The 26530-nt window shown below is 34.3% G+C and overlaps 1 protein-coding gene across 1 annotated transcript in view; it reads left to right on the top strand.

The window, feature by feature from the left end:
• ST8SIA4 (ST8 alpha-N-acetyl-neuraminide alpha-2,8-sialyltransferase 4) overlaps positions 1 to 25003 on the top strand; it is a 101024-nt gene extending 76021 nt beyond the window's left edge. Inside the window, 1 exon segment of the mRNA XM_025387973.1 lies at positions 24057 to 25003. Within this exon segment, the coding sequence (XP_025243758.1) occupies positions 24057 to 24339 (283 nt within the window). The 3' untranslated portion in view covers positions 24340 to 25003.
• Positions 25004 to 26530: the final 1527 nt, after the last annotated feature.

Below are 26530 nucleotides of genomic sequence, written 5' to 3'. Positions count from 1 at the left end.
GATGAAAAATTTGGTATGAATGAATATGAATTAGTGGAGAACCTTATTTTAACCATCAGTAATAGCAGTACTGTAACAAGTTAACTTTCCAATGTTTATCTTTAATAGCATTGCATATTTTCAAATTTCAAGTAGCCACATTTACTTGGGCTGAAAAAAAAGGTTTTTAAAAATTGAATGGTTTTTCTCATGCATTTTCCTACTCATTTACCTACTTTCATGTGAGTATAACTTAATTTGTTTGTGTTAGAAAAAATGACAACCTCTTTCAAAATAAGTAGAGAATCATTCCTGGCTGTCAGAATGTCTCACAATTCCATGAAAAATTGATTAACTCTCCATATGATAATTCAAGGGAGAAGTGTCACTGTATAGCTAATCATGTGCCATTTACTAATAGATCTAAACTCATGGGTAGCTTTAGCATTTGTGATTGAAAATTTTGTTTACAAACAAAGAACAAATTAACATATTTTCTGGGATATAAAAATGCCACATCTGTAATAACAAGAATATAAGCTGGAAGACATCTCAGCCCTAGTTCCTTGTTTGTTTTTCATTTCACATGTTTTATATTTCGAAAAAACAATAATCCAAGAAGGCTGGATGTGTTAGGCCATTCTTATGTTGCCATAAAAAGATAACTGAGGCTGGGTTATTTATTTATTTATATATTTATTTATTTATTTACGTTTTTTTGAGACGGAATCTCGCTCTGTCACCCAGGCTGGAGTGCAGTGGCCAGATCTCAGCTCACTGCAAGCTCCACCTCCCGGGTTTATGCCATTCTCCTGCCTCAGCCTCCCAAGTAGCTGGGACTACAGGCGCCCGCCACCTCGCCTGGCTAGCTTTTTGTATTTTTTAGTAGAGACGGGGTTTCACCGTGTTAGCCAGGATGGTCTCGATCTCTTGACCTCGTGATCCGCCCGTCTCGGCCTCCCAAAGTGCTGGGATTACAGGCTTGAGCTACAGCGCCCGGCCGAGGCTGGGTAATTTAAAAATAAAAGGGATTTAATTGGTTCATGGTTCTGCAGGCTGTATAAGAATCACAGCACCAGCATCTGCTTGGCTTCTGGGGAGGCATCAGCAAGCTTACAATCATGACAAAAGGCAAAGTGGGGCAGGCTCTCACATGGCGAGAGCAGGAGCAAGAGAAAAGAGCTGGGAGATGGTACACGCTTTTAAACAATCATATCTTGTGAGAACCCACTCACCATCGCGCGGACAGCACCAAGCCATAAAAGATCCACCCACACGATCCAATCACTGCTCACAAGGCCCCACATCCAATATTGAGGATGACATCTCAACATGATATTTCCCAGGGACATAGATCCAAATTGTATCACTGAATCAATTTGATCAGTAGTGACAACTTAAGGGAAAAAATAATAAGCAATATTAAAGCTTTAGAAACTCAAAACTGTCAACATAAAATAAATACCATAATAATACGTTTTAGCAATTATATTTTAATGTCCCCATTCGATACCAAATTATAGGCATTATCATAGCTGAAAACATTTCTTTTTAATGTGAGTTAAATAGTTATGAGATCACTGTATTTAATATTTAAAGTTTTACTAAATGCTAATTTCTAATTTCTAAGCATTCTGCTCTCTATACCCTACAATTCCTTTTGTCACTAAAGCGTTCTATGTTTTATTATTCTTTTATTCTTCTACCTAATTCTATTTAAAACGGACCTCAGTAGTACATATCCGTATATATTATATGTGTGTATATATAAGTGCATCTATTTTTAGATGGAATTTTATAGAAATAATGTCTTTTGATTATTATATTAGCACTCATTTGATTAAGATGATAACCCAATCTCTTCAATATCCTTTAATTCTTTCATTTACTTATTCAACAAATATTTATTGAACATATTCTAAGTGCCAGGCATTTTGCCATATCTGGGGTGCACATTTGGATTAAATAGATACAGTTGTTACCTCACTTGGATAATTAAATCATTACTAGGAAATTATAGTACAGTATGATAAGTGCAAGATGAGTGAGGAGTGGATGCTCTTGGAGAATCCCTTCTAGCAAAACTGAGTTAGGGGACTGATTAAAAGAAAAAGACCTGCTGATGAAATTGATACTCTAGCTAATGCCAAGAATAGGGAAATATGTTTCAGGCAGAGAAAATTACATGTGCAAAACCAGATGCCTTTTTGTTGTGTAATATTAGTTAACACCCATGTAACACTGTGTGCCAATCATTATTACAAGTGATTTTCACACTATGTAAACAGCCCTTTTAACATAGGTTTGTTATTGATCCTATTTTCCCCTTAAGAAAACTGAGGAATAAATTAGTTAAGTAACTTGCCCAAGTTAACATAACCAGTAAAATTCAAGGCTGGGATCCAAGTAGCTTGGTTCCATCATCTGTACGTTTCCTGCTTCCTCTCCATTCCATACTGCCTTGTACAATAAAAATGCACAAAAAAATTTGATTTATTATGCTAGGTATTCATTTTACAGCCGAATCAACTGCATAAAATAATTTTAGAGACCAACTTACAATCGTTGAAATAATACATAAACCCTGTGTGTCATCAATCATGAATTTGAACTCAGCAAGAAGGTTAGGAATTTACTTCACTTTAACGAAGATTTATTGTCTTCCTGTACATGCAAGACTCTGTGCTAGTTACCAGGCATGTAAAGATCAGTTAGTTTAATCTCTACCCTCAAAGAGTTCACAGTGTTTCCTGCAAAATAACATGTTAACCAATAAGAATGTATAAAACTTATGCCAAATGCAACCTACATGTGATATGAAGGTACAGAGTTTGCCTGATTCACCTTTGAATTTATAACACAATATCTATTACCTGACTAAAGACAGAATGAATGAATGAGTGAATGAACACAACAACATGCTGTAAAGGGAAGAATTACTTTTCTCGGGGTCAATCATGAGATACTTCGTTAAAAGGAGGCATTTAGGGCCTGTAAGAGTGGATTGGATTTTCTCAATGGAAGGTGGTAGAGTAGTAAGGTAGATGAAACTTGACACATAGAGGGGAAGAGGAGCAAAAGCAATAGAATAGACAAGTTAGAGCCGAGTAAGAACAATGAGAGAATGTCCTGAAGAGTTGGGTTGGTGTAAGTTTCTAGATGGTCTCGAATGATGTGACAGGAGCCTATAAGAACGTTTTAGAGGTTAATTTGTTACACTTTGTGCAAACTAATGATGATCTAAGGCAGACTAATGAAAACAAGAAGATAAAGAAAGAGATATATGTGGAAGTTAGCTAGGGTTCTATTAAGATTATGTTTTTAGAATGCTGCAATACATTTTAGTGCAGTAACCTACATTAACTGAAAAAGGGAGAGTCATACTTTGAAAATAAGAACAATCTCCTTCATTTCATTTATGGGCATAGCAAATTTCTCTTCTTATCATTGCAGTTTCTGTGGTCCAAAGCATGTTTGAAAATGAAACATCTGTGATACTGAAATATCTTCAATAAAAAAACATCTGTGATACAAAAATATCTTCAATTTTTTTTTAGAAATTGAGAAGGCTTCCCTCAGGCATATGTCCCAGATATACAGTATCACATCTTAGTTATAATTGCAAACACTGTGGTGCCCCAATAGAACCTCCAAAAGAAAAACTAACCCATATGAATTTAACTAAAATAAATATAAATAATTAAATAAAACCTAAAGCGTGAACTGATTTGTATCAAAGCTCCTGCTTTAAGTGTCAATGAGCGGAGCACACTTAATCCATCCAAATATGAACTTTTTGTTACTGATATTTAGTATCTATGTAGACAAAGATTAAAAATAGCATTTAAACTAAACTAGATTCTCTTTAGAATTCATAGGTAAGTTCCTTCCTTCTAAATATTTCCTAGAACCAATATTTTAAATAAAGTTATAGTTCTAGATTCTGGGAGTATACTCAAGTATTTTTGACTTGCATACAATATGTAGATTCCCATCATTTCTCAATTCCTGTGTCACCTTTCCAGCCCCTCTCCCCATAACGCAAACCAACTGTGGAAAAGTTAGTTCAAGAGTTAGATAAGGAAAATTTAAAAAATAAATATTTTTGTTTTGAGCCCCCTGACCCTCAGAGATAATCAGACCAACTCATATAGGGGCATTTTAGCTCTATGCATTGGGCCTGATGGACAACATTTCAGTGGAGCAGAGACAGTGGAGAATGAAAGAAAAATTAATATGAAACAGGATGGAGAAGAGAAAGTACTCTGAAGAAGAGTTGTGTCTCTGCATGAAAGAAAAACAATGGTCGTCATAATAATTCCATTTATTGAATTCCATTATTGAACATTTATTTTATCACTGAATCATCAGAAGTAGGTTTTATAAGTCTTTTTTTTAAATGAAAAGAACTGTGCCTCCAAAAGAATTTTAAAAGATCTTGTTAAGAATCCAGATGGGAAGTTTTAGAATTGATAAATGTTTTATGTCTCAAGGTATAATTTTAGAATTTTTTTATAGTTACATTTTGGAGATTGTCTTGCTGTGGCACCTGCAAGGCATTTTATACAGTCCTTTTGTGGTCCGGTAAACGGGACCCTGGGCCTTAGTTATGGGATAGAGACTGTCAGTCATCCCAGGGTAAGGACTATATGTTTTTTCTTGTCTGGGCTTGTTCACGAGTCAAGTACCTGGAGAACAGTAGTTCCTCAAAATTAAGTGGTCAATGGAGAACAGAACCAATAATGAAAAAAGAAATAATTCCAAAAGTTAATTTAGGTAGATAAATATAATTATATAATGTAACTAATTACCTCTTGCAAACCAGTTACTTCAATTTCAATTAATACTTTTGAAGAGAGTTGTCACTGGACATTTATTATAAGTCCTATACGTAGGTGTAATAGGATTTATTTTGAGAAGTTATAGGTCTAATTTTAAGAATGCATTGGTTATACTGTGCTTTACCAATTCTAAGTAAACATAATAAAACATAATATTTATATCTGAAGTCATATGCAAGTATAGTTACATAAATATATATGATTACTGAATCTCCTATAGAAATTATTTGCTTGTATCCTTTAAAAATTAAGTTGAGTTGTACTTGTACATGTTTCTTGTGTATTTGTACATTTATGCACACACATACATGCACACACATAGACAAATATAATGCAACCATTCGAAAGAATATCTTTAAGTTATGCAATAATCAGTTGCCATACCATTCTTGATGATGTGTCCTTGACTGCTTGCCTGAACTCATAAAGTTATTATAATATATTACCACCCAGAAATATTATAAGACATAAAATAAGTCTGTCGAGGGTTTATAGAGGTATTTTGAATTCAGAAGAATAAAATATTTGATGTATACAGATATTTGCTTCGTATGGCAGTTTCTAACTTAGAAATGGATTGGGCTTTAAAAATTTGAAATCCAAATAGGAAACTATTGACTGTTTTATTCAACAATAAATACTACAGTACTAATTATGTGCTAGGCATTACTTAAAGCACTTTACAAATTTTACTTTATTTGGTCTCCATAACAGCTCTATAAGGTAAATATTATTCCCATTTTATTGACTATGAAATAAAGCACAATGAAGTCAAATAACTTATACAAGCTCACATAGTAAGTGGTAGCACTTGGCTTTGAAACTCATCAGTCTGATTCCAGAGTCTGCACCTATAATTATTGCACAGAATGTCTTCTAAGTATTCCCTTTCACTTACTTGTCCCTTGTAACAGGTCTTCAACAGTTTTATAAGCGATTCCTAATGTCTTAGAGTGAGCCACATAAGTATTTTATCTTCAGTGTGGCACATTTGTGACCAAAGATTGCAAAACTAACATGACTATACTCTTAAAAATGAAACATAGGCCGGGCGCGGTGGCTCAAGCCTGTAATCCCAGCACTTTGGGAGGCCGAGGCGGGCAGATCACAAGGTCAGGAGATCGAGACCATCCTGGCTAACACCGTGAAACCCAGTCTCTACTAAAAAAATACAAAAAACTAGCCAGGTGTGGTGGTGGGCGCCTGTAGTCCCAGCTACTTGGGAGGCTGAGGCAGGAGAATGGCGTGAACCCGGGGTCGGAGCTTGCAGTGAGCCGAGATCGTGCCACTGCACTCCAGCCTAGGGCACAGAGCAAGAGTCCGTCTCAAAAAAAAGAAAAAAGAAACATAAATAATAAATAAAGACTTCTTATCTCTTTATGTTGTTTAATTGTGCTTTGGAAAGATCGTTTTTCCTTACAGAAGAATATGTTGCTAGGTAGAAATGTTGTTGTAATTCTAAAGGATCTGAACATGTTCGAGGATTTCAGAGATTATACACAACAAGTAATTTATTACGTCTACTTTCTCTTTAACTTATGACTTTCCTTTCCCCATTATAGATATATCACTGTCAATATCCTATTTTTTCAACCTTTACTTTATTACTCTAAAATAGAATTCAGACAAAGGAAAAAAGTTCAAGTAAATGAAAAGATTTATCAAAGCATTTAGGTAATAGTTGGGAGGAGTGAAGGGAAAAAACAGATCAAAGAATATATAGGTGCTTGTATTTGAAAAAGGGTTGAGTTTAAATTTCTAATCCATGAGAGACCAAAAGACAAAGAATCTTAATGATCAAACCAATAGATAATTATTTTGAAGGGAGAGAGAGTGCTGGGGAAGACTGCATGGCTCACACAGTTCTGTAGGGGCTCACGGGGTACTGTTCACTGGGATTCTCTTGGCAATTAGCCCAAGAGAGCAGAACATGCCAGTGAGGTGAGAGCAAGTGTGAATACACACTGATGCTCCTATGTGCAGAATATTCATAGTTTATAGGTAATTGCTTGCGTCAGAATTCATAGTTATTTCATAGTGAGTCATTTGACAAGGTTTTGTTCTTTTCCTGGCTGTAATAATTAAGCCAATGAAAATTCTTCTCAGTCTCAGACCTGCTAAGAAAATTTCCCAGGAATGTGGGCCATTGAAGAAAACGGAACTCTTCCCTTCCTTAATTAAGGAATAGTAGTTTACCTCTTTTGACTTGAACCAATGCTTGTTCAAGACTAACGATCTTCCACATCCCACACAATCCTCTGATCCTCTTCTGGAATTCTAAGACCTTTCTACCTAAATTTTCTAGAGGCAAAGTGCAGGTTTAGGCAAGGGAAGTAGCCCTAGAGATGTCTATGGGGTCCCACGAGTGAGGAATCTAGGGCAAAATCAACTTTTGGCCTGAGAGGAGACTTCTAGCAAAGACGTGATTAGAAATCTCAAGTCCAACCTATGTTTCCATCTAACGGAAAAGCTTTTGATCCATAATGAGCCTCTTTCAGGGATTTTCAAAGAGGTATTGCTTTTTGAGGTCTCAGAGAAGGAAAAGCGGAGCTTGGAGCCTGCAAAAAGCACACTGACCCTAAGGAATACCGGAAAGTTGCTTTCTCAGGCTGCTGTGAGTGAACGTTTTGGAAAGCTCTTGACTGACACAAAAGAGGAACTCTGAAAGGCTCACAGAAATGTTCCTCATTTCAGCACATATCAATTTATTGCTCATCAGCTCATTAGGGTTTTACACGGTGGTTGGTTTATGTGGGCCCCAGTGTGTAATGAACCCAAGAAGTGAAAACTCCCCCAGAACCCCAGGCTCTCCCAGGACAGGTAATTTACTTTTCCAGTGAATGGTAGTGGACTCATGTTTTGTAGTTGCAATCACAGGTTTGCTCTGATTAGTGAGATGTCCCAGAACTGTAAATTAGAGTGTTTTATTTTTGCTTCACTACATACATTCTGTATATGCATAGATAAATGGATACAGAGATAGATTTCAGTTTGAAATTTGAATTACTTAACCAGTGTTTATCAACAGTGTACAGTACTGATGTTGCACATGGCACCAGGGCAAAGTCCTATAAGAAAACATAGGAAATCCGTGATCTTAAAATGCACTTTGCCCTGTTCTTGTAGAGCTGCAGATTGTTGCTGTGAATGTCAATGCTCTTTAGGGAGGAACTAGAGTGACAAAGGTAAATCCTGGATTTCTTTGAGTTGCCTGTGGCCACACGTGCTGCTTGTCTCTGAAGTCAGGGAGGGCCTGATTAAATACAGGGCCCACCCACTGTGAGAAAACACTCTGCCATCCCAGCTGCCATTCAGAATGTGAAATCCAGGATATGACCTGTCAAGATGAGCCACTTCAGCATATTGTGGCAATGCAGCTGTCACTGAGATACATAAGTCTCCAGAGAACAGCATTCAAACTGTTTCCATGGTGGAATGAATACAAATGCACAGCAGCTCTAGTCATATTTGAATGTGAGTTTTATCAGCAGGATGGTCCCTAGTAAATATGCAGATGTATGCAAGTGACCCCAGTACCTCTTCTCATCTCTGATTGCTGAGCCTTTTCTGAAGCCATAATTCTCTTAGTTTACATCTGAGAGGGGCAGGGAACATTTGTAAGCCATACAGAGTTAAGATATCCAGTTGTTGTTCTTTTTCCTCAATGAAGACAAAATTGTTGTAGATTATCCAAGCTACTTCAATGACTCATCTGAAAAAGAGATGTTTTTACAACGTAGATTTAAGTTATTTTATATTTATTTATTGATATTGAACTTATTCTCTTCAACATTCTGTCAAATGTATAGTGCTAGCAACACATTTATAATATTACTTCAAAACTTCTAACTTGTACCATTAGTGTTAGGAGAAGCCCAGTAAATATAATTTGTTACTTTGTAAGTATTTTTCTAATAAGGAACTAACGTATATCACCGCACAGGTGTGCCCAAATAGGTGGTAATAAAAACTTGGAGAGGAAATTTTCTTCCTATGGGATGTGTGTGTGTGTGTGTGTACATATATATATATCTGAATAGCAGACTGAATATATATATTTACATATGTGTTATATATGTTTACAGATATGATTTGATGTATTAATGTATTATATATAATTGTTTGTATAAATATAATATACAACATCTAACTATACATGTTATATAACTATTCTGAATAGGACACTCATATGGATATTTACTTTATTTATTATAATTAAATGATATATTACCTAATGATACCCTGTAACAATTTGTTTCACTTTTTTCAGAAACTCTTGATTTTAATAATTCATTAATTTAACAAGTGTATTCAAACTTGTTATGTGAAAATGTTAAGTATATAAGAGTTTCTAGTTTGTTTACATATAAATTTAGAACTTGCATATCCCAAAATACCCGAAAGCCATAACTGGACTGCAGGATAAACTTCAGACCTTCACTCTTGTCACTTCTTCACTGCACTGTGATTTTTTTTTTTTTTTTTTTTTTTTTTTGGCCCCAAGTACCTATCATATTCCCCAGATGGCTTAGCCATCATCACTGGAAGATTATGAATAATGTTTTACATCGAACAGATGTAAGCAATTTGTAATTTTTCCCCTTTCTGAACCAGCTTTGTTTTGATGAATCAAGTGGAAATTGAAACTTAAGTAGAACTTCTGTTTGAAAAGGAGCAATGTTTTCCCACATTGGCATATGTAGTCAGCTCTTAAATATAGACAAGAAACAACGAATAGGGGAACTGGCCAGGGTGTGTGGCAAGAAAAACTGGAAGATCATTACTTAGCATTACTACGTAGTTACAATTTCTTTATTCTATAGAACCACATCATAAAAAAAAAAAATTAAGTGGTTCCAAACCAACCAAAAGTTCATCAGGTTGCCTGTGTTTCTATCCAGTAAGAATATTCTTCAAAAGAACTGGAATTCTGGAAATACAGTAAGTGCTGGTGAAATGTTAAAAGAGAAAGAAATGAGCTATGCCCTTGACAAGGATGTGTTTGCTCTGCTGAATTTTATTTTATGTAATTATATAAATTATAATTATATTTTTTGACCCTAATATAAGCAAGTCAAATTAAGCATTACTGGCAATTCAGTGTTAGGTTAAGCTCTCTACAGGCTACAAATTAGGTGAATAATCTCTCTACAAGCTACAGGTTAGGTAAATAATGACAAAAATATCTACCTAAGACAGACGTTAATTATATGGCTAGAAAAAGTACATTTATTTGTGCATTAATATCCTATTCATAAATAATATATATTTTCCTTACATTAGCCAGTGGCGAGACCTAAAATGCCACTTAATGTCCAGAGTTCAGTCATGGTCCTGCGCTTTCAGAGCCTGTTTCTGACCTGATAATTCTTGCAGTAGAAAGAGCAATCATACTGAGTATCCTTCGCTTTCTTTAAAGTCTATGAGAACAATCTGATTGGCAGTTTGTCTGGAATAAATCTGAATTATTGAATATTTGCAAATTTGAAAACTTCATATGTTACAGACAGAATTTGATGACAAAAATGAGAACTATCCAAGACAGACACTAATGCACTTCTTATTTCTGTGCTCATTACTTAATTTCAACATCACTGATCTAGAAAGCTTAATGTTAATATATAAAATATAATTCAGTAGAATCATAGACCATCCTCAAAGTTTCTTTAACCCTTGCCTCCAAAATAAATAAATAAATAAATAAACATGAAATCTCATGTCTGTCTTTAGTAATATTTGGAGTTGCAAAATAAATTAAATAATATGATTTGAACCCAATCAAAACAACTGTATTTATTATACTTCTACTTATATCCCACTCTAGGAATCTATATGTTTCTCTGACAGTGAATAATCACTGGTTCTAATAATCTGATAAAATCTCTTATTTTTATTACTTAGAGACAGAGTCTCACACTGTCACCCAGGCTGGAGTGCAGTGGCCTAATAATAACTCACTGTAACCTCAATTTCCTGGGCCCAAGTTATCCTCCTACCTCTGCCTCTCTAATAACTAAGACTTCAGGTGTATGCCACTACTGCTGACTATGTGTTTTTTTTTTTTTTTTGTAAAGACAGGGTCTTTCTATGTTGCCCAGGCTGGTCTCAACACCTTTGGCCTCCAGGACCCTCCCACTTCGACCTTCCAAAGTGATGTGATTGCAGGCATGAGCCACTGCGCCTGGCCTAAAGATCTTATTTACTAAGTCTTTTGTGTAGGCAGCTGTTGGAGGAACTCATTAGGTGTATTTTCTTATTTGGTTAAGGAACTGAATGGGATGACTTACCTTACCCCCCGCTCTTTTTTTTTTTCCTTTTTAGATGCTGTTATTTAAAATTCCTTAGATATATAACAGAGTTCCTTAGTTCCTGAGTTTGCTTTGATACACAATTGTTAGACCAAAAATAAAAAGCCTTTTTTTTTTGTTTTTTTTTCATGTCTGTTCGAAATGTAGGATCCTCTGGATATCCTTTAAAGAGTTCCCATAAATTTTATGGATTTGTAGCCTTCTTCCAAAGAATGAATTAAGATAGCAACTGAGATATCTCAGTTTTCTTTTAGTTAAGTAACCCCACTAGAGATTCAATGTGAGGTTTCGTAATATTTTAAACTTAATCTTTCCCCAATATTTTAATGCAGTTTATACTCTAGTACTCTATACATTCTTTATGAACCTGTATATACCCTAGATTCTTCTCTTGCCTTCTGCACTCTATATGTATTACATGCATTCTAGCAGTTTATACATGAAATTTGAGTCATCATACAAAACAATATTATGTGAATGTACTAAAAGAGAAACAGACGGTCAAGGACACTGTACACTTCTTCACAAACCAACTCCCACAGATTGCCTTTCTTCAGATTTTTTGCCCAAGTAGAACCAATCATCAAACAAGTGATTTGAGAGGCTTTATTATGGAAATATTCCTCTTGAACAGTAACAACAACAAAAAGCCATTTCAATCACATTTTCATTGTAAAGAAAGTTATATTTAACTCTCTTTAAGTTTATTGTTATAAAGTCTCAGTTAATTATCTCTATCAACTTATATTCTTATTCAAAGTGTCGGTAAAAAAACTTTGTGACTCCCATTCTTGAATTTCTATTATACCAGTGTAACAGAAAGAAAACAAATTGTATGGAATAAATGTTTGTCTTAGGCAGTGCCTCTAAATTTAAATGAATTTCATGATTGCTATATTGAGTTGAATTGCATAGTCCACATTCTAGATAGATACCACATGATCATTTTTCACTGCTTTCTAAAATTTATCAAGTCCAAAAAAGGTAACTATTGGAGTTTTTTGTTTCTTCATTTGTTTTGCTTTGTTTTACCGGATAATTTTCAAGTCCTGGTTGTATAATTCAGGCACTAATTCGTTAAATTATTTAAACAAAAATAAGAGTTAAATGAAACTGAACTTACATTTGTTAGTTGAGTGTTATATGAGCATGTATTACTGGAAAGGGATCCCATCTAGACCCCAAGAGACGATTCTTGGCTCTCACATAAGAAAGAATCCATGGCAAATCAGTAAAGTGAAAGCAAGTTTATTAAGAAAGTAAAGCAATATAAGAATGGCTACTTCATAGACAGAGCTGGTTGCCCTTTTTTATTTTTATTTCTTGATTATATGCTAAATAAGGGGTGGATTATTCATATCTTCCCTTTTTAGACCATATAGGGTAACTTCCTGACATTGTCATGGCTTTTGTAAACTGCCATGGCCCTTGTGGGAGTGTAGCAGTGAGTATGACCAGAGGTCACTTTCATCACCATCCCGGTTTTGGTGTCTTTTTTTTTTTTTTTTTTTTTTGAGGGGGGTTTCGCTTTGTCGCCCCCGGGTGGGGTGCAGTGGTGCCATCTCGGCTCATTACAAGCTCCTCCTCCCGGGTTCACGCCATTCTCCCACCTCAGCCTCCCCAGGAGCTGTGACTACAGGCACCCGCCGCCACACCCAGCTAATGTTTTGTATTTTTAATAGAGACGGGGTTTCACGTGTTAGCCAGGATGATCTCGATCTCCTGACCTAGTGATACGCCCGCCTCGGCCTCCCAAAGTGCTGGGATTACAGGTTTTGGTGGGGTTTACCTGGTTTCTTTACTGCAAACTGTTTTATCAGCAAGGTTTTTATGATCTGTGTCTTGTGTTGATTTTCTGTCTCATCCTCAGACTTAGAATGCCTAATTGTCTAGGAATGTAGCCCAGTAGGTCTCAGTCTTATTTCACCGAGCTCCTATTCAAGATGGAGTTGCTCTGGTTCTAACACTTGTACATAGGTAATGTGACCTGACTTTGTTAATGTGATTGCTTTGACATAATATATTACATTTCATTTACATATTGATACGTAATTTACAGTGAACTATTATTTGTATGGTATCATTCAATTCTTTCAGCATTCCTAAAGGGAAGAGGTTCTTGCCCAAATTTAGAGATCAGGAATCTGAAACACAGACATGACAAGGACTAGCCAAGGCTTAGAGCTTACACTGTGAGGGCTGACTGCAATCTAAGTCCTAGGATTTTTCACTGTACCGAAGTTGTTCAATAGGAACGTTAACATTATTTTAGAAACTTTCTCTATATTAACATTCTTGATTTCGGCAATCATTTTATAAATGCAGTTTTTAAACTAAGTGATTCTGCCTAAAATGTGTTGAAGGTATCACCATTGACTTTATTTTAACATAAAGTAAAGGGAGGAAAATTAACAATGGTTTGAATAGATTGACATTTCACCAAATAGGGATTAACATGTGGAGGGGAAAAACAATCCAGGTATTTATTGATATTTGACTAATGAAACATATTTCATAGCATCTTATAGCCCTTTAAAGTTTCAGGGCTAAAAGTTGAAAGTTTTTCTCTAATTTTGTGAAGCAGAATTAAAACAGTGGCTTTGTAATAGAATTCAAAACCCAAAGCCTGCCACCTTGACATTGTCTTAGCATTATTCCTTCATGGAGGTTTTCCTCAGCTGGGAAGTTCCCTTTCTTATATGCTCATGGAAAGTCCTTATTTGAATGTTCAGTTTATGCCAGGGACAAGGCAATTGTCTAAATGGGCAGTTCCCACAGTATCTGCCCTTTATGGCAGCAATAAAAATAGAGAATAAAGATTTATATTTGACTAACCTTCCCAAATGCTATTAGTTTGATGCTTGCTGAGAATGTTTTTAGGAACCACTTTGAATTTGCTTATGGCTATCTTAATTCTATTCATTTGCTGGGATTTGAGAACTCTGATCTTTGACTGATGTTTAGTTAGTGTACATTGATAGCAAGAATGTTACATTATTCAATGGAATATAGATCACATGTGTTGGTCCTTACTTTTCTTGAAATTGATTTTAGCACAACTGAGAGGTTAATGTAACCTGATTTATTGATGTAAACTGAGCATATCCATTTGTAAACAGTCCAAATCAAGCTAAAATAAGATCATCAGATCATTAGAAGAGTTGTTTATATTTTGTTGTCATAGTAAAATTAACTTTTATTGGGAAATTAACCTCATATAAGCTGGGGAATATGGAGGTATATTCTCTAAGTACCTCCTTGGACTCCATGTTAATGTAAAGAAAAAATGTGCATGGATAAACACCTAGATCATTATCGTCTTCCCTATCTAACCCGTTTTTACTGAGCTTTAGGATTACCTACATAACTACCACTCCTTGTATTTTAATGCTTTTTTTTTTTTCTTGTAGGATTCTATGTCCTGTGATTAATTATTGCACTGTTTCCTTTCAATCTTAGTAAGAAAAATGTACAGTTTCCATGGTTTTTGATTTTCTTTTTTTTTTTTTTTTTTTGTTTTTTGTTTTTTGAGACGGAGTCTTGCTCTGTCGCCCAGGCTGGGGTGCAGTGGCCGGATCTCAGCTCACTGCAAGCTCCGCCTCCCAGGTTTACGCCATTCTCCTACCTCAGCCTCCCGAGTAGCTGGGACTACAGGCGCCCGCCAACCCGCCCGGCTAGTTTTTTTGCATTTTTTAGTAGAGACGGGGTTTCACCGTGTTAGCCAGGTTGGTCTCGATCTCCTGACCTTGTGATCCGTCCGTCTCGGCCTCCCAAAGTGCTGGGAATACAGGCTTGAGCCACCGCGCCCGGCTGGTTTTTGATTTTCAAACAGTAACCTGATCTCATAAGAGCACTTAAATGTTAACCTAATTTAACTCCTTCATCATGCTTCAGAAGACCATCCCTTTTCTATTTTTCTAGTATTTCACTTTTTGTACGTCACCACTTCTTCATTCTGGAAGTTTAGGTTATGAGTTTCAGTTTTTTCTCAGAAGGATTAAAAGTGAAGGTCATTGAAATAGTAATGGATTTAAAGAAAAGGCCATTAACATCTGTGGTTTGACATCTGTTTCATATTTTACTCTACCTCCAATTTGCCAGCTCAAGATTTTAAGCATTATCTTTGACAACTCCCCAAATATATTTTACTAATGCAGTTATGTTATAATCCATCTATTATATGATGTTTATTTTTAAAATTCTTCTTCACCAAAATCTAGCCCACATATGATTAGTTGAATCATATATGTAGTTTGGGAGACATATATTTTAATTCCATTCAACAATCTGACATGGTAAATAAAGTCTAGAGTGTTCTCTATGGTTATTTTTGTTTAATTTTTCTCAATTTTCAGCAAGATTCCATTTTCCTGTGACTTAATTCTCTTACATTAGCTTTAGCTTTTAAATTGTAATGGGTCATTTTATAACTTTCAGATAATCAAACATTATCAAAACATCATGTTTTATAAAATGAATACAATTTTATATGTCAATTAAAATGAATAAATTGAAATAAACATTAATTATGAATTTGTTGGGAGAAAAGATTATATGACCCTTAATTACGAGTATTACAAGAAAGTGGAAATTATATTGTAAGTTTTTCAGTAGGGATGATCTAATCAAAGAGCTCCATGATGCGGTTGAAGAGAAATGCTGCATGTTATGTCAGATAAAGTAGGGGTAGTTAGTATCTGCCAGCAAGATGTAAAGGCTAGACTACTGCTATAGTTGAATGAGCTCTCTTGTTCCTTATTGTGAATTTCATACTGCTTTTGATCATATAGAAGTGAAAGTTTTAGATACAGTGAAACCATATTAAGATCCTCATTTTGTTGGTGAGTAAACTGAGTCCGAATATGTTTAAATGGTTTGCTCAAGATCACATCATTAACAAAGGTACATCAAAGCCGGGCTTCAGTTTTTCCAATACTTTCAAACTATTGAATATTGTAACTCAGGGATTAGCAAGTCATGAGAATGCTGTTTTATTAACACTACAATTCTCTAAAATACCAGCAAGAATAAATTAAATAAGCATGCATTAAGTACCAACTGTGTTTCCAGTATTGTGTTGAATATGAGTTTAAAATAAAAACATCATTTATCTCTTCTGTTTCTATTTTTATTAGATAATGGTAAACATTTATATTAATAGGCAATGATGCTATCTTTACAAAGATAGCTTCCTTACTCCACTTTCTCTCTTAATAAATGGTTTACTCTATTTTCTCTCTTCACAAATGGAATAAACAACTAATACCTGGAAATGTTTCTAAGTAATTTTTTAAATTGAATTTTGTTGGTTAAAACTCATGAAGCTGCAGGTCAGAAGGAATATTTTCTCTCTCTTCTGCAGTCTGCAGCATGCTGGAGCTTGCTTGTACTGGCTTGTAAGATCTCATTGCACCATCTCTTCCCAATTTAGTGTTCACTGATGTCAGGTTGGTGGCTTGAAATCAGCCATGATGGTAATATTTACACCACAGAAACTGACAAATGCTATATATCATTGAACTGTCTCCCGACACCCAATGTCTGCTTTAAACATTCATACAACATACCAATGTACAGCTTGTTGGCTGAGCAAAACTGGATAAGCTATTTTACTTATTGAGCCACAACTGCATCCTCTATGAAGTAGGGATGATAATATATTCTATTGCGTATATTGTAATATTTTATGAGGATCATGTGAAAGTGGTTTGAAACTATATGGAGTAAAATTACTAATATCACAATAATGGGAGTTGTGTATTCATTAAATATGAGACAGTTGGCTGAACCAACATAATATAGGTAGATCTAGAATTTCTTAACATTGTATCCATACTTGATGTGACAATGTGCATAGACAGATAAAAAGAAGAGGGGTGAAATTCAGAGCTAAGGGCAAAGCCTTGTTTCTCTGATAGATGTCAGATAACGTACATTGGTACTGAATAGAATTTAGTGATCTTTGAGCATAAAGTAGTATCCCCATTCCTTTCCTCATGCCATGAGTCGTTTATGCCTCTGATGAATTAAGCTTATAAAGTGTGATAAAGTATTCTCTGTATGTATACTATGAAGAGCTTCTGTAGAAAATATTTTCTACTTTCTCTTTCTCAGCTATTTGACGCAGAGCTCTGAATACAAAGGGCACGTAGAAAAAAAATTAGCAATTGACCTCTTAAAGCTACAGACTTCTGCTTTCATTTTAATGATACTTCAAAATACCTTCAGAAGCATCATAAAACTCTGCAAGGAAATTCTTACCCTTTGGTACAATGTCATTGCCTTTGTCATTTGCAATGTGGTTAAGTAAAATATATCGTGAAAGTACAAAATTGTCTTCTGACTTCAAGCACTTTTGAGAGTGTACATGGGAAAAGTGGGTCCTCTATACTAGTCCTCTTTTATTTACCTTTGAAAAAAAAATTTCCAAAAAGCTTCATACATAGAAAAAAATCACTATTGATACTGGCCTGTTAATCACCACACCACCATACAGATCATTATTTACTTTTTCCACCATTTAACTCCCTGTTGGAAATGATCCTAAGAACTTGCTATTCCAAGCTGAATGCTCTTAAGTAGCTAAAGAAAACAATTTTTAAAAGTTAAAATTAAAATAGTTATAGCCAGGTATATGTGAGCTTAAATCTTGGTCCTGTCACCTACAATTTCTGTGACTTTTAACTGATTATTTAGCCTTTCTTTCCCATCACCACCAAACCTCAGTGTCCTCATATATGACATAACATCTACTCATAGGTTTTTGGCGAGGATTAAATGAAAAAGGACCATATATAGAGCTCTTTACACTGTTTCTGGCCCATTATATACTCTCAATAAATTATTCTTATTGCTACCTCTTAATAATTGCTTATCTTTTTACCCCTAGGTTTACACTTAGCTTGCCAAATCATGTTAAATATGTCTGTCTGTCCCTTTATTTACACACATTAGAACAAGATCTAAGATCTATCACTTATTGTCTGTCTGGCATACTATAAGGATTACTTCATGGCAGAGTGAATTATTTTCAGCAAGTTCAGTGCTGGAAGTTCTACTTTTATTTAAAGAATTTACTATCAACCCTGCTTTATCTGACAGCACAAGCCATTTCATAATCTTTTTTTTTTTTTTTTTTTTTTTTTTTTTTTTTTTTTTTTTTTTTTTGAGACGGAGCCTCGCTGTGTCGCCCAGGGTGGAGTGCAGTGGCCGGATCTCAGCTCACTGCAAGCTCCGCCTCCCGGGTTTTTACGCCATTCTCCTGCCTCAGCCTCCCGAGTAGCCGGGACTACAGGCGCCCACCATCTCGCCTGGCTAGTTTTTTGTATTTTTTTAGTAGAGACGGGGTTTCACCGTGTTAGCCAGGATGGTCTCGAACTCCTGACCTCGTGATCCGCCCGTCTCGGCCTCCCAAAGTGCTGGGATTACAGGCTTGAGCCACCGCGCCCGGCCAGCCATTTCATAATCTTAAAAGGTATCATGAACTGTGCCAAAATAATTTCAAAACAAAATTAACTTGCTTGTGCTTTACATAATATACTGCAGATTAGAAAACAATGAAAGGACTATTTTAATAGTAGGGAAGAAAACAGCAGATATTCCATTTCAATATGTCCAGGGATGACTGCTTTAAGTTCCATTTTATATGGTTGACACACATATACTCCTCATAAGAATGAATGGAAATATTGACAAATGTGAATGATGGAATCTCAAAAAAACATACATTTATTTATTGTTCCATACATGATTTTTGATGGGAAAAATAATATCATCATAAATGGTCTCTGTTAGCTTTCTGGCGTGACTCTAGAGTTGAGAATGTGCAGATATGTTCTGCAAAGATTACTAATAGAAAGCCAATTATTTGGTGGGGCACTTTGGGATGCTGAGGCAGGAATTTGAGATCAGGAATTTGAGACCAGCCTGGCCAACATGATGAAACCCAGTCTCTACTAAAAATACAAAAAAAAAAAAAAAAAAAAAAAATAGCTGGGTGTGGTAGTGGGTGTCTGTTATCCCAGCTACTTGGGAGACTAAGGCAGGAGAATCATTTGAACCCGGGAGGCAGAGATTGCAGTGAGCCAAGATCGAGCCATTGCACTCCAGCCTGGGTGACAGAGCGAGACTCTGTCTCAAAAAAAACAACAAAAAAAAAACCAATTATTTTATAATATCTCAAATTACTGTAGACTAGAAGAACCAAAAACCATTTTTTTAACCCGTGACATAGTCTTCCAGTGGAATCAAGCACAAATCTCAGTTATTGGAAGATAAATATGAGAGGAGAAATAGAGGAGCTCCTGAATTAAGAATATAAAGGTATATTTTGTTATACACTTCATCTCACATTCCAGATAGAAGAATTTCTGGGATCATTAATGGAAACTTTGTTTATAATATAACATTAAATTACAACTGTTGGCACAGTGAAATTCCATCCTTGATATTCAAATTCTTCTAGAAATTATCACATTTGATTTTTTGAAGAAGACTAACATTTTAAGAGGAAAAAAACTATCATTATTAGGTTGGTATAAAATTAATTGCAGTTTTTGCTATTACTTTCAATAGCAAAAACCACAATTACTTTTGCACCAATGTTATACTTCTAAAAATTTAGACTTCTTTATTTAAATATAAACACAAACTAATTTTCCTTGTTTGTCAATATATTGAATGTGAGCTCTCCTTAGTATCAATGTTGTTAATTATAACATTGTTGTTCGAGAACTGTGGTTGCTTGAAATAATCAGGTATTTTGACTCATCAGGTGATTAATATCTGCTATTATTATGAGATACAATCTAAAATATTACTGGATTTAAAATCAGTAAGCATTTATTAGGTACCTTCTTTTCTCTGCAATGTACTACAACCTGAAGGAAGGAGAGGGAACAAAATTGTGAGGAGAAAGGAGACAAGGAATAAGAGTGTTTCACACAATTTCATGGAGAGAGAAGATTTGAAACTACAATCGAATTTTATAGAGGAAACCCCAAAGCCATAAATTAAATGTTTGTTTCACAATTAAGGAAATATGTCCATTGAGGTTAAACAACGTGACCACAATTGTCCAGCCAATAAGTAGTCACAGAAGTTTCCAAGAGAGAAGTGGGATTTGGGAGTGGGACTGAAGAATGATTGTTTTGGGATATGCTGAGAGCCAAGTAGTATTACTTATTATATGTCAAGCTTTATATTCTTTTACTTTTACTGTCTCTTTTACAGCATCACACCTTTTATGTTAAATATTGTTAACTGGGCTCCAAGGAAGGGAAGCAGCTTTCTCAAGTACTTATAAACATATCACAGATTCAAAGCTGCATCTACTGACTATAAATATAGCCTTCTATAGCACACTGATTTGGTCGGTAGAGCCATTACAAATTTTGAGTTTCTTTGATGTAAGAAATGGAACTACCATGTTGGAGCAAGAGTATATAAGACACCTCACTTAGCCAAAACAGAGCTTTCATGCTCTGTTTTGTATGTGAGAGAGTAGTGAGATCTACAGAGGCTACCAAATTTATTAAAAAGTTATAAATGTTCTATTTACACATAAAGTACAGAGTGAATGTTTCATACAACGGAAGAAAGTATAATCATAAAACAAAAGGGAAGGAAAGAAAGAAGAAAGGAGGGAAGGAAGGAAAGAAGGAAGAAAGGAAGAATGAAAGGAAATTAATAATATTAAAAATAAAACAAAGCCTCTCTGATGAAAAATAACTTGTATATGTCTATGTATGAATGTAACATATATTAAGATCCAAATCAACCAGAGAAGCAAAAGAATGTCGCATATTATAGCAGTAATTATCTTTATGTGTATGGATTATAGGTAATATTTTTCTTACTCAGTTTTTTTTTTCCTTCAAATTTTCTACAAGGAGCTTACATTGATTTGGTAACACACAAAAAAATCAATTTACATAAAAAGAAATACATGTATGCAAACTAAATTATTGGTTGAATTTAAAATTTTGCTAAATTTTAAACTATAACATGTGTATTTGGGATAAAAATTAGAACATGCTATACTGAAACAGTGTGACTATTCCATTATTTTATAATGCATTATTTTCAATTTATTATTTTTCCTAATGAGGATGAAACACAAGTTAATATTCTATCTCTTTTTGATAGACTCCATAAGAATTTGCAGTTTTCAAATATCAAATTGTATATAGGTGTATACATTCAGGTATGGATTTCAAAATTGTAGTCTGGGCTCTAGCTTTTAATGCTGATAATTATTATCTAACCAAATATGCTAACAGAATTTAAAAGAATATCTATTTTTGTTCTTTTCACATGTGGAATTTGTTACTGGTTTAATACTGAATTACTATAATTTAGATTGGCCTATATAATTTCCAACACAACATTAGGTTGATAATAAACACAAAATATAGTCTTATTGACTGATCAGTTCTGTGTTTTTAAATTTTTAGAAAGTTATTACTTATTGCCTGACTTAAGGTATTTTTCAACTTATCTGTTACATATTGATGTCATTTATTAAGGTGTATTTTCCTGTGACACTTTTTAGAAATCAATAGGATAAGTGGCATTTATTTTATGTTGTTTCTTCAAAAATGTCCTGAAATATTGATGGTATATTTTTCTTTGAAATTATTCAAAGTGTTGCAAATGAAATATCGCAAAGTTTATTTTTCTGTTAGCTGAATTAAAGCTAAATTAATTCAGTATTTTAACTGCATAGATTAATTTATCTAGAACAAGACCACAGAAAGGTTTTAAAGCCACTCTACCCATTACTTTCAAATAAGATGCTTCGCAATCACAGTTTCATTTTCAAGACACTTCAGTGATATTCTATTTGTGGTTTCTCATAAGATGCGCTGAATCAAAAAAGGTTGAGTGATTGCTCATCTCTGACACCATTTTAAAGAAAATAATTTTGCCTTCAGCATTTCTAACATTGTAGTTACTTATTTGTAGTGCATGTAGAAATTGCTTTGGTATTTGTCAATGAGCAACCATAGTTACATGAACTTTGAGGAAATCTCTCCAGAATTAGGAAATGGAAAGTATTCATTGATAGTAAGAAGTTTGGAGTTTCATACAAGTAATATAGCAGCATTTTTCTAACTTTAGAAATAATTCACCATGAACCTCATACTGTCAAATTATTCCCAATCATTGACTTTGCCTAATGGTAATACTCTTTTCTTTTTGACTGAATATGAATTTGCTTGGCTTACTTTAAAAATTTATAAATAGATAGTTTTTTTAAACTAACCAACTGCATCACCTAACCTCTGTAACCATACACGTTCACAATGCTTTCACATAAGATCACATTCTCAATACTTTCCTATAATCATTATTTCATGTTAAAAAACACTTGTTTTCTCAGAGCCCAGTGAGCTTCAGGCCATATCATAGTTTCTTCAAAGTCTTCAAAGAAGTTTGACCATGCTCCTTGCATAGAATCACTCTCTATGGTTTCTTCATTATGTTAATAGTGTATAAGTTATGGTTTTGCTCATTAAGTTACTCTGAGTTATGAGAAAATTCCTAGATGTTCTTCTCTGAAAATTTCTTATAAAATCTTCTTTACTGATTACAGACGTTCTCAAAACAATTGTGATAATAAATGGTTCATAACACATTTCATACAGCTCAAAATATTTAGCCCACGGCCTTCAGTAAATGAGAAAAATAGAATATGTGTAAGGCCATTCCTGATTCAGAGAAGCGAGAAAATGAAAGACAAAATATAGAATTATTATGGTGAGGAATATTTTCCCTGTTTTGGATGTTTCCAGTGAGGTTTGAAAGTATAAATTTATTTAAGGAAATGAAGTAACATCTCACTTTAAGTTTTTTTCATACTCAGTAATCTAGATATATTTTATCTCCCCTGGAAAGCTTTATAAAAGTTTTAGAGAAAAAGAAAATAATATGTGAAATCTAAAGCAAGTTTATTAAATACAGCAACAAATGGGATCTAACATATTTCCCTTACATCTGGATGGCAGAGTACATATCTCTCCAAATAGAAGACAATAGCAAAAACAAAATAATTTTTAAACTTATTAAGTTTTTGTGTTTATAATTGGACAACTTTGAAAGTAAGAGAAAAATCCACACTCAGCTGTTTTCAAAAAACATCATTGTCCTTAAGGAAATGAATATGCCAAGAAATATTGGAAATCTCCTTTCTTCCAGAGATGTGAGTTTGTGTGCTTTTCACATGAATGTTTGACAGCAATTATGGATTTAAACATTTTGAAGTGCTTTATTGCCTGTAAAGTACTTATCAGCATTGAAATATATTTTATCTATTTAACAAAATGTTGAATTGCATATGTGGAAAACTATCAATTATTCTACAACTTTTTTATTTATGAGTGGAACTAAGGCTTCTAATTTGCTTTAGTACCTTGTGACCTGGAAAATTAGAGCTGAATAAATCAGTTGATATAACATAGATAAAGCATTTATTTCTTTGGAATTTTAATTGCAATATCATACATTTTGAAAATCTATAGGCATAGTTTCAAACTATTTTTTTCTAGGAAGATTATTTAATCTTTACCCAGTTACCATGACTTCTGCAGTCATATTTAGTCCCTTTTGAGAAGATTTTACTCTGCATATTATATAAATGTTTGCTATTGATTCATTTCAAAGGTGAGGTTCTAGAGTAATATTCACCTACATTACAGGTCCCCTGCGTATTTATATGACCTCAAGAATAAGAAAGAGAATAAAAATTAAAGAAAAAATAAAATAAAAGCATCAAATTTTCTAAATGCTTAGAAATATTTCTTCAGTAATTCTTTAAAATATTATTCATAAAGATACTTTTTAAGTTTTCTGCATTGTATGCTTGCTATAGGATATGCTCTGTTTCTCTAAATTCTTCTCTTCTTGATTTTGTTTTTTGTTTTTCCAGTTACTGGCTGACCAACAAAGTTCCTATCAAAAGACCCAGCACAGGTCTCCTCATGTATACACTTGCCACAAGATTCTGTGATGAAATTCACCTGTATGGATTCTGGCCATTCCCTAAGGATTTAAATGGAAAAGCGGTCAAATATCATTATTATGATGACTTAAAATATAGGTACTTTTCCAATACAAGCCCTCACAGAATGCCATTGGAATTCAAAACATTAAATGTGCTACATAATAGAGGAGCTCTAAAACTGACAACAGGAAAGTGTGTAAAGCAATAAAGCACATTTTGAAACAAACAATATGCACTTCTTTTCTGAAGATGCTTCCGGAGATTTGAAAATAGGATCCAAAACACGGCTGGGTTTCAGCATCCACCAATTAACTGAAAGGTGAATAAAGGACGTTCATGAGAAATCGACTACCAGCTGACGAAATACCTGCAAAGTGCTCTAAAAATTAAATATTTTGACTTCAAGGGTCCTAGTAAGTGCCACTTCCACTAAGAATACAGTTTGAATGTATAATCAGTAGTGTTTACAAGATCCAACAGTGCACTCATCATTAGTTAACAAAGCAAATATGTTTATCACTGTCAGGCTGCCCACAGCAACGCCAAGCACATCAGAAGAGGAACCCCAGGAACATAACTCTGACCTTGGGAAATTAAACCATCCTTGTCAGCAGAAACCAAGATGGAAGCAGTTTGAGCAATGAAATCCATAAGATTAAACAACTCAAGTAAATGCCTTCAGTCAGGACTCTGAGTCTGATCATGAATTTTATGTTTTAATTTATGTTTTTGTTTGTCTTCTGGGATCTCTTTTGTTTTGGGTATTAGGGTGCTTAGAAATCCTTTCTGAGATACATATGAATGAGGAAAGAAACTTTAAGTAATTATTTTTAAAGTTCTTATACTTTTTAAAAGCTATCACACAAAGATTTTATTTTATTTTATTTTATTTTATTTTTTTTGAGATGGAGTCTCCCTCTGTCGCCCAGACTGGAGTGCAGTGGTGTGATCTCAGCTCACTGCAAGCTCCGCCTCCCAAGTTCACGCCTTTCTCCGGCCTCGGCCTCCTGAGTAGCTGGGACTACAGGCGCCTGCCACCACGCCCGGCTGATTTTTTGTATTTTTAGTAGAGATGGGGTTTCACCATGTTAGCCAGGATTGTCTCTAGATCTCCTGACCTCGTCATCTGCCCACCTCGGCTTTCCAAAGTGCTGGGATTACAGGCGTGAGCCACTGCACCCGGCCGACTTTCTAAAAAGTTTCATTTTGCACAGCTCTAAACCTGCATATTATTTTCCAGTGGTGTAGAAGGTACCAGCTAAAGTGAACCACTAAGTAATATTCGGCCATTCTAAAGGAAAGATGTTCCATGTCATCAGAGATGGTAAAATAGGCAGAATTAAAAAAAAAAAGAAAAAAAAGAAAAAAAGATCTTTGGTACCAAAGATTACGCTTGCGTTTCTACACAGCAAACCATTTTTCTTTCATGAAAATAATATATTATTAACATGAATATATTATTTTGCTATTAATGTGAAAGTTGTCTCTAAATATTTTTAAATTTCCAAATTCATACTTTATTTTCATTTGAAATGTTTTTCACACCTTTTGCATTACATAATAATTTTGTGGAAGCATTTTGCCCTTTAGAATAAATATTAGATTGATATAGCTGAAATGTGACATCCAGTTCTTTGATATTCCCCTTGTTATTCAAATAGAAATATGGAAATGCTTCATATATTACTGTTAAATTTCTTAGTGCAGAAATAACATTATTAATAGAGTATTGTTTTCAAAACAGAGATGATTAATTTCAAGAGGTTTAACAATGAAATTGTGTGTCAATATTTTGCATTTAAAATGAATTTAATTGACCAATATTTTCTGTAGTTAAATTTAGTCACAATATCACATGTGTTCTTCAAGAAACACATGAAATTATTAATAAAGTAATTTAAAAATTTTTAATGTATAACAGAATTGACCGGTAGGCCAGTTTTCTGGTAACTTACGATAGTGGAGTGTTTCTTTAGAAAGCAGAAGCACTGCATTCTCACTTCTACTTTGATTTCTTATTTCTTGGGGAGGCAATTTGAGGAAAGAAGAAATGCATGGGGAATATATATGTTTTGTTTCTTAGGGAAAACAATCTGAGAAATGAATAAAAAGCATGAAGTGTGTGTGTGTGTGTGTGTGTGTTACCATGGAAAAGGATATTCACAGTAGTACAGTTCTCAATATTTTTAATGAGATGCCATCTTTTAAAAATATAGTAAAACCTTGGGATATAGAATGTTACATCTTTTGAGAATGTATGTGTCTCTAAGTAAGTGAAATCTAATACGTATAGGAGGCTGATAGCTAAAAATGAATGGAACATTAATGTACTTTTATAATTAAACCTCTTATCTATTGGAAATTGTAAGAGAATAGATACATGTTTTGAATGTAAAGTT

This window comes from Theropithecus gelada, chromosome 6 (genome assembly GCF_003255815.1).
Source record: "Theropithecus gelada isolate Dixy chromosome 6, Tgel_1.0, whole genome shotgun sequence".
NCBI classification, from domain to species: domain Eukaryota; kingdom Metazoa; phylum Chordata; class Mammalia; order Primates; family Cercopithecidae; genus Theropithecus; species Theropithecus gelada.
The sequence above is the reverse complement of the archived record's forward strand: the minus strand, read 5'-3'. Positions and strand labels throughout refer to the sequence as shown.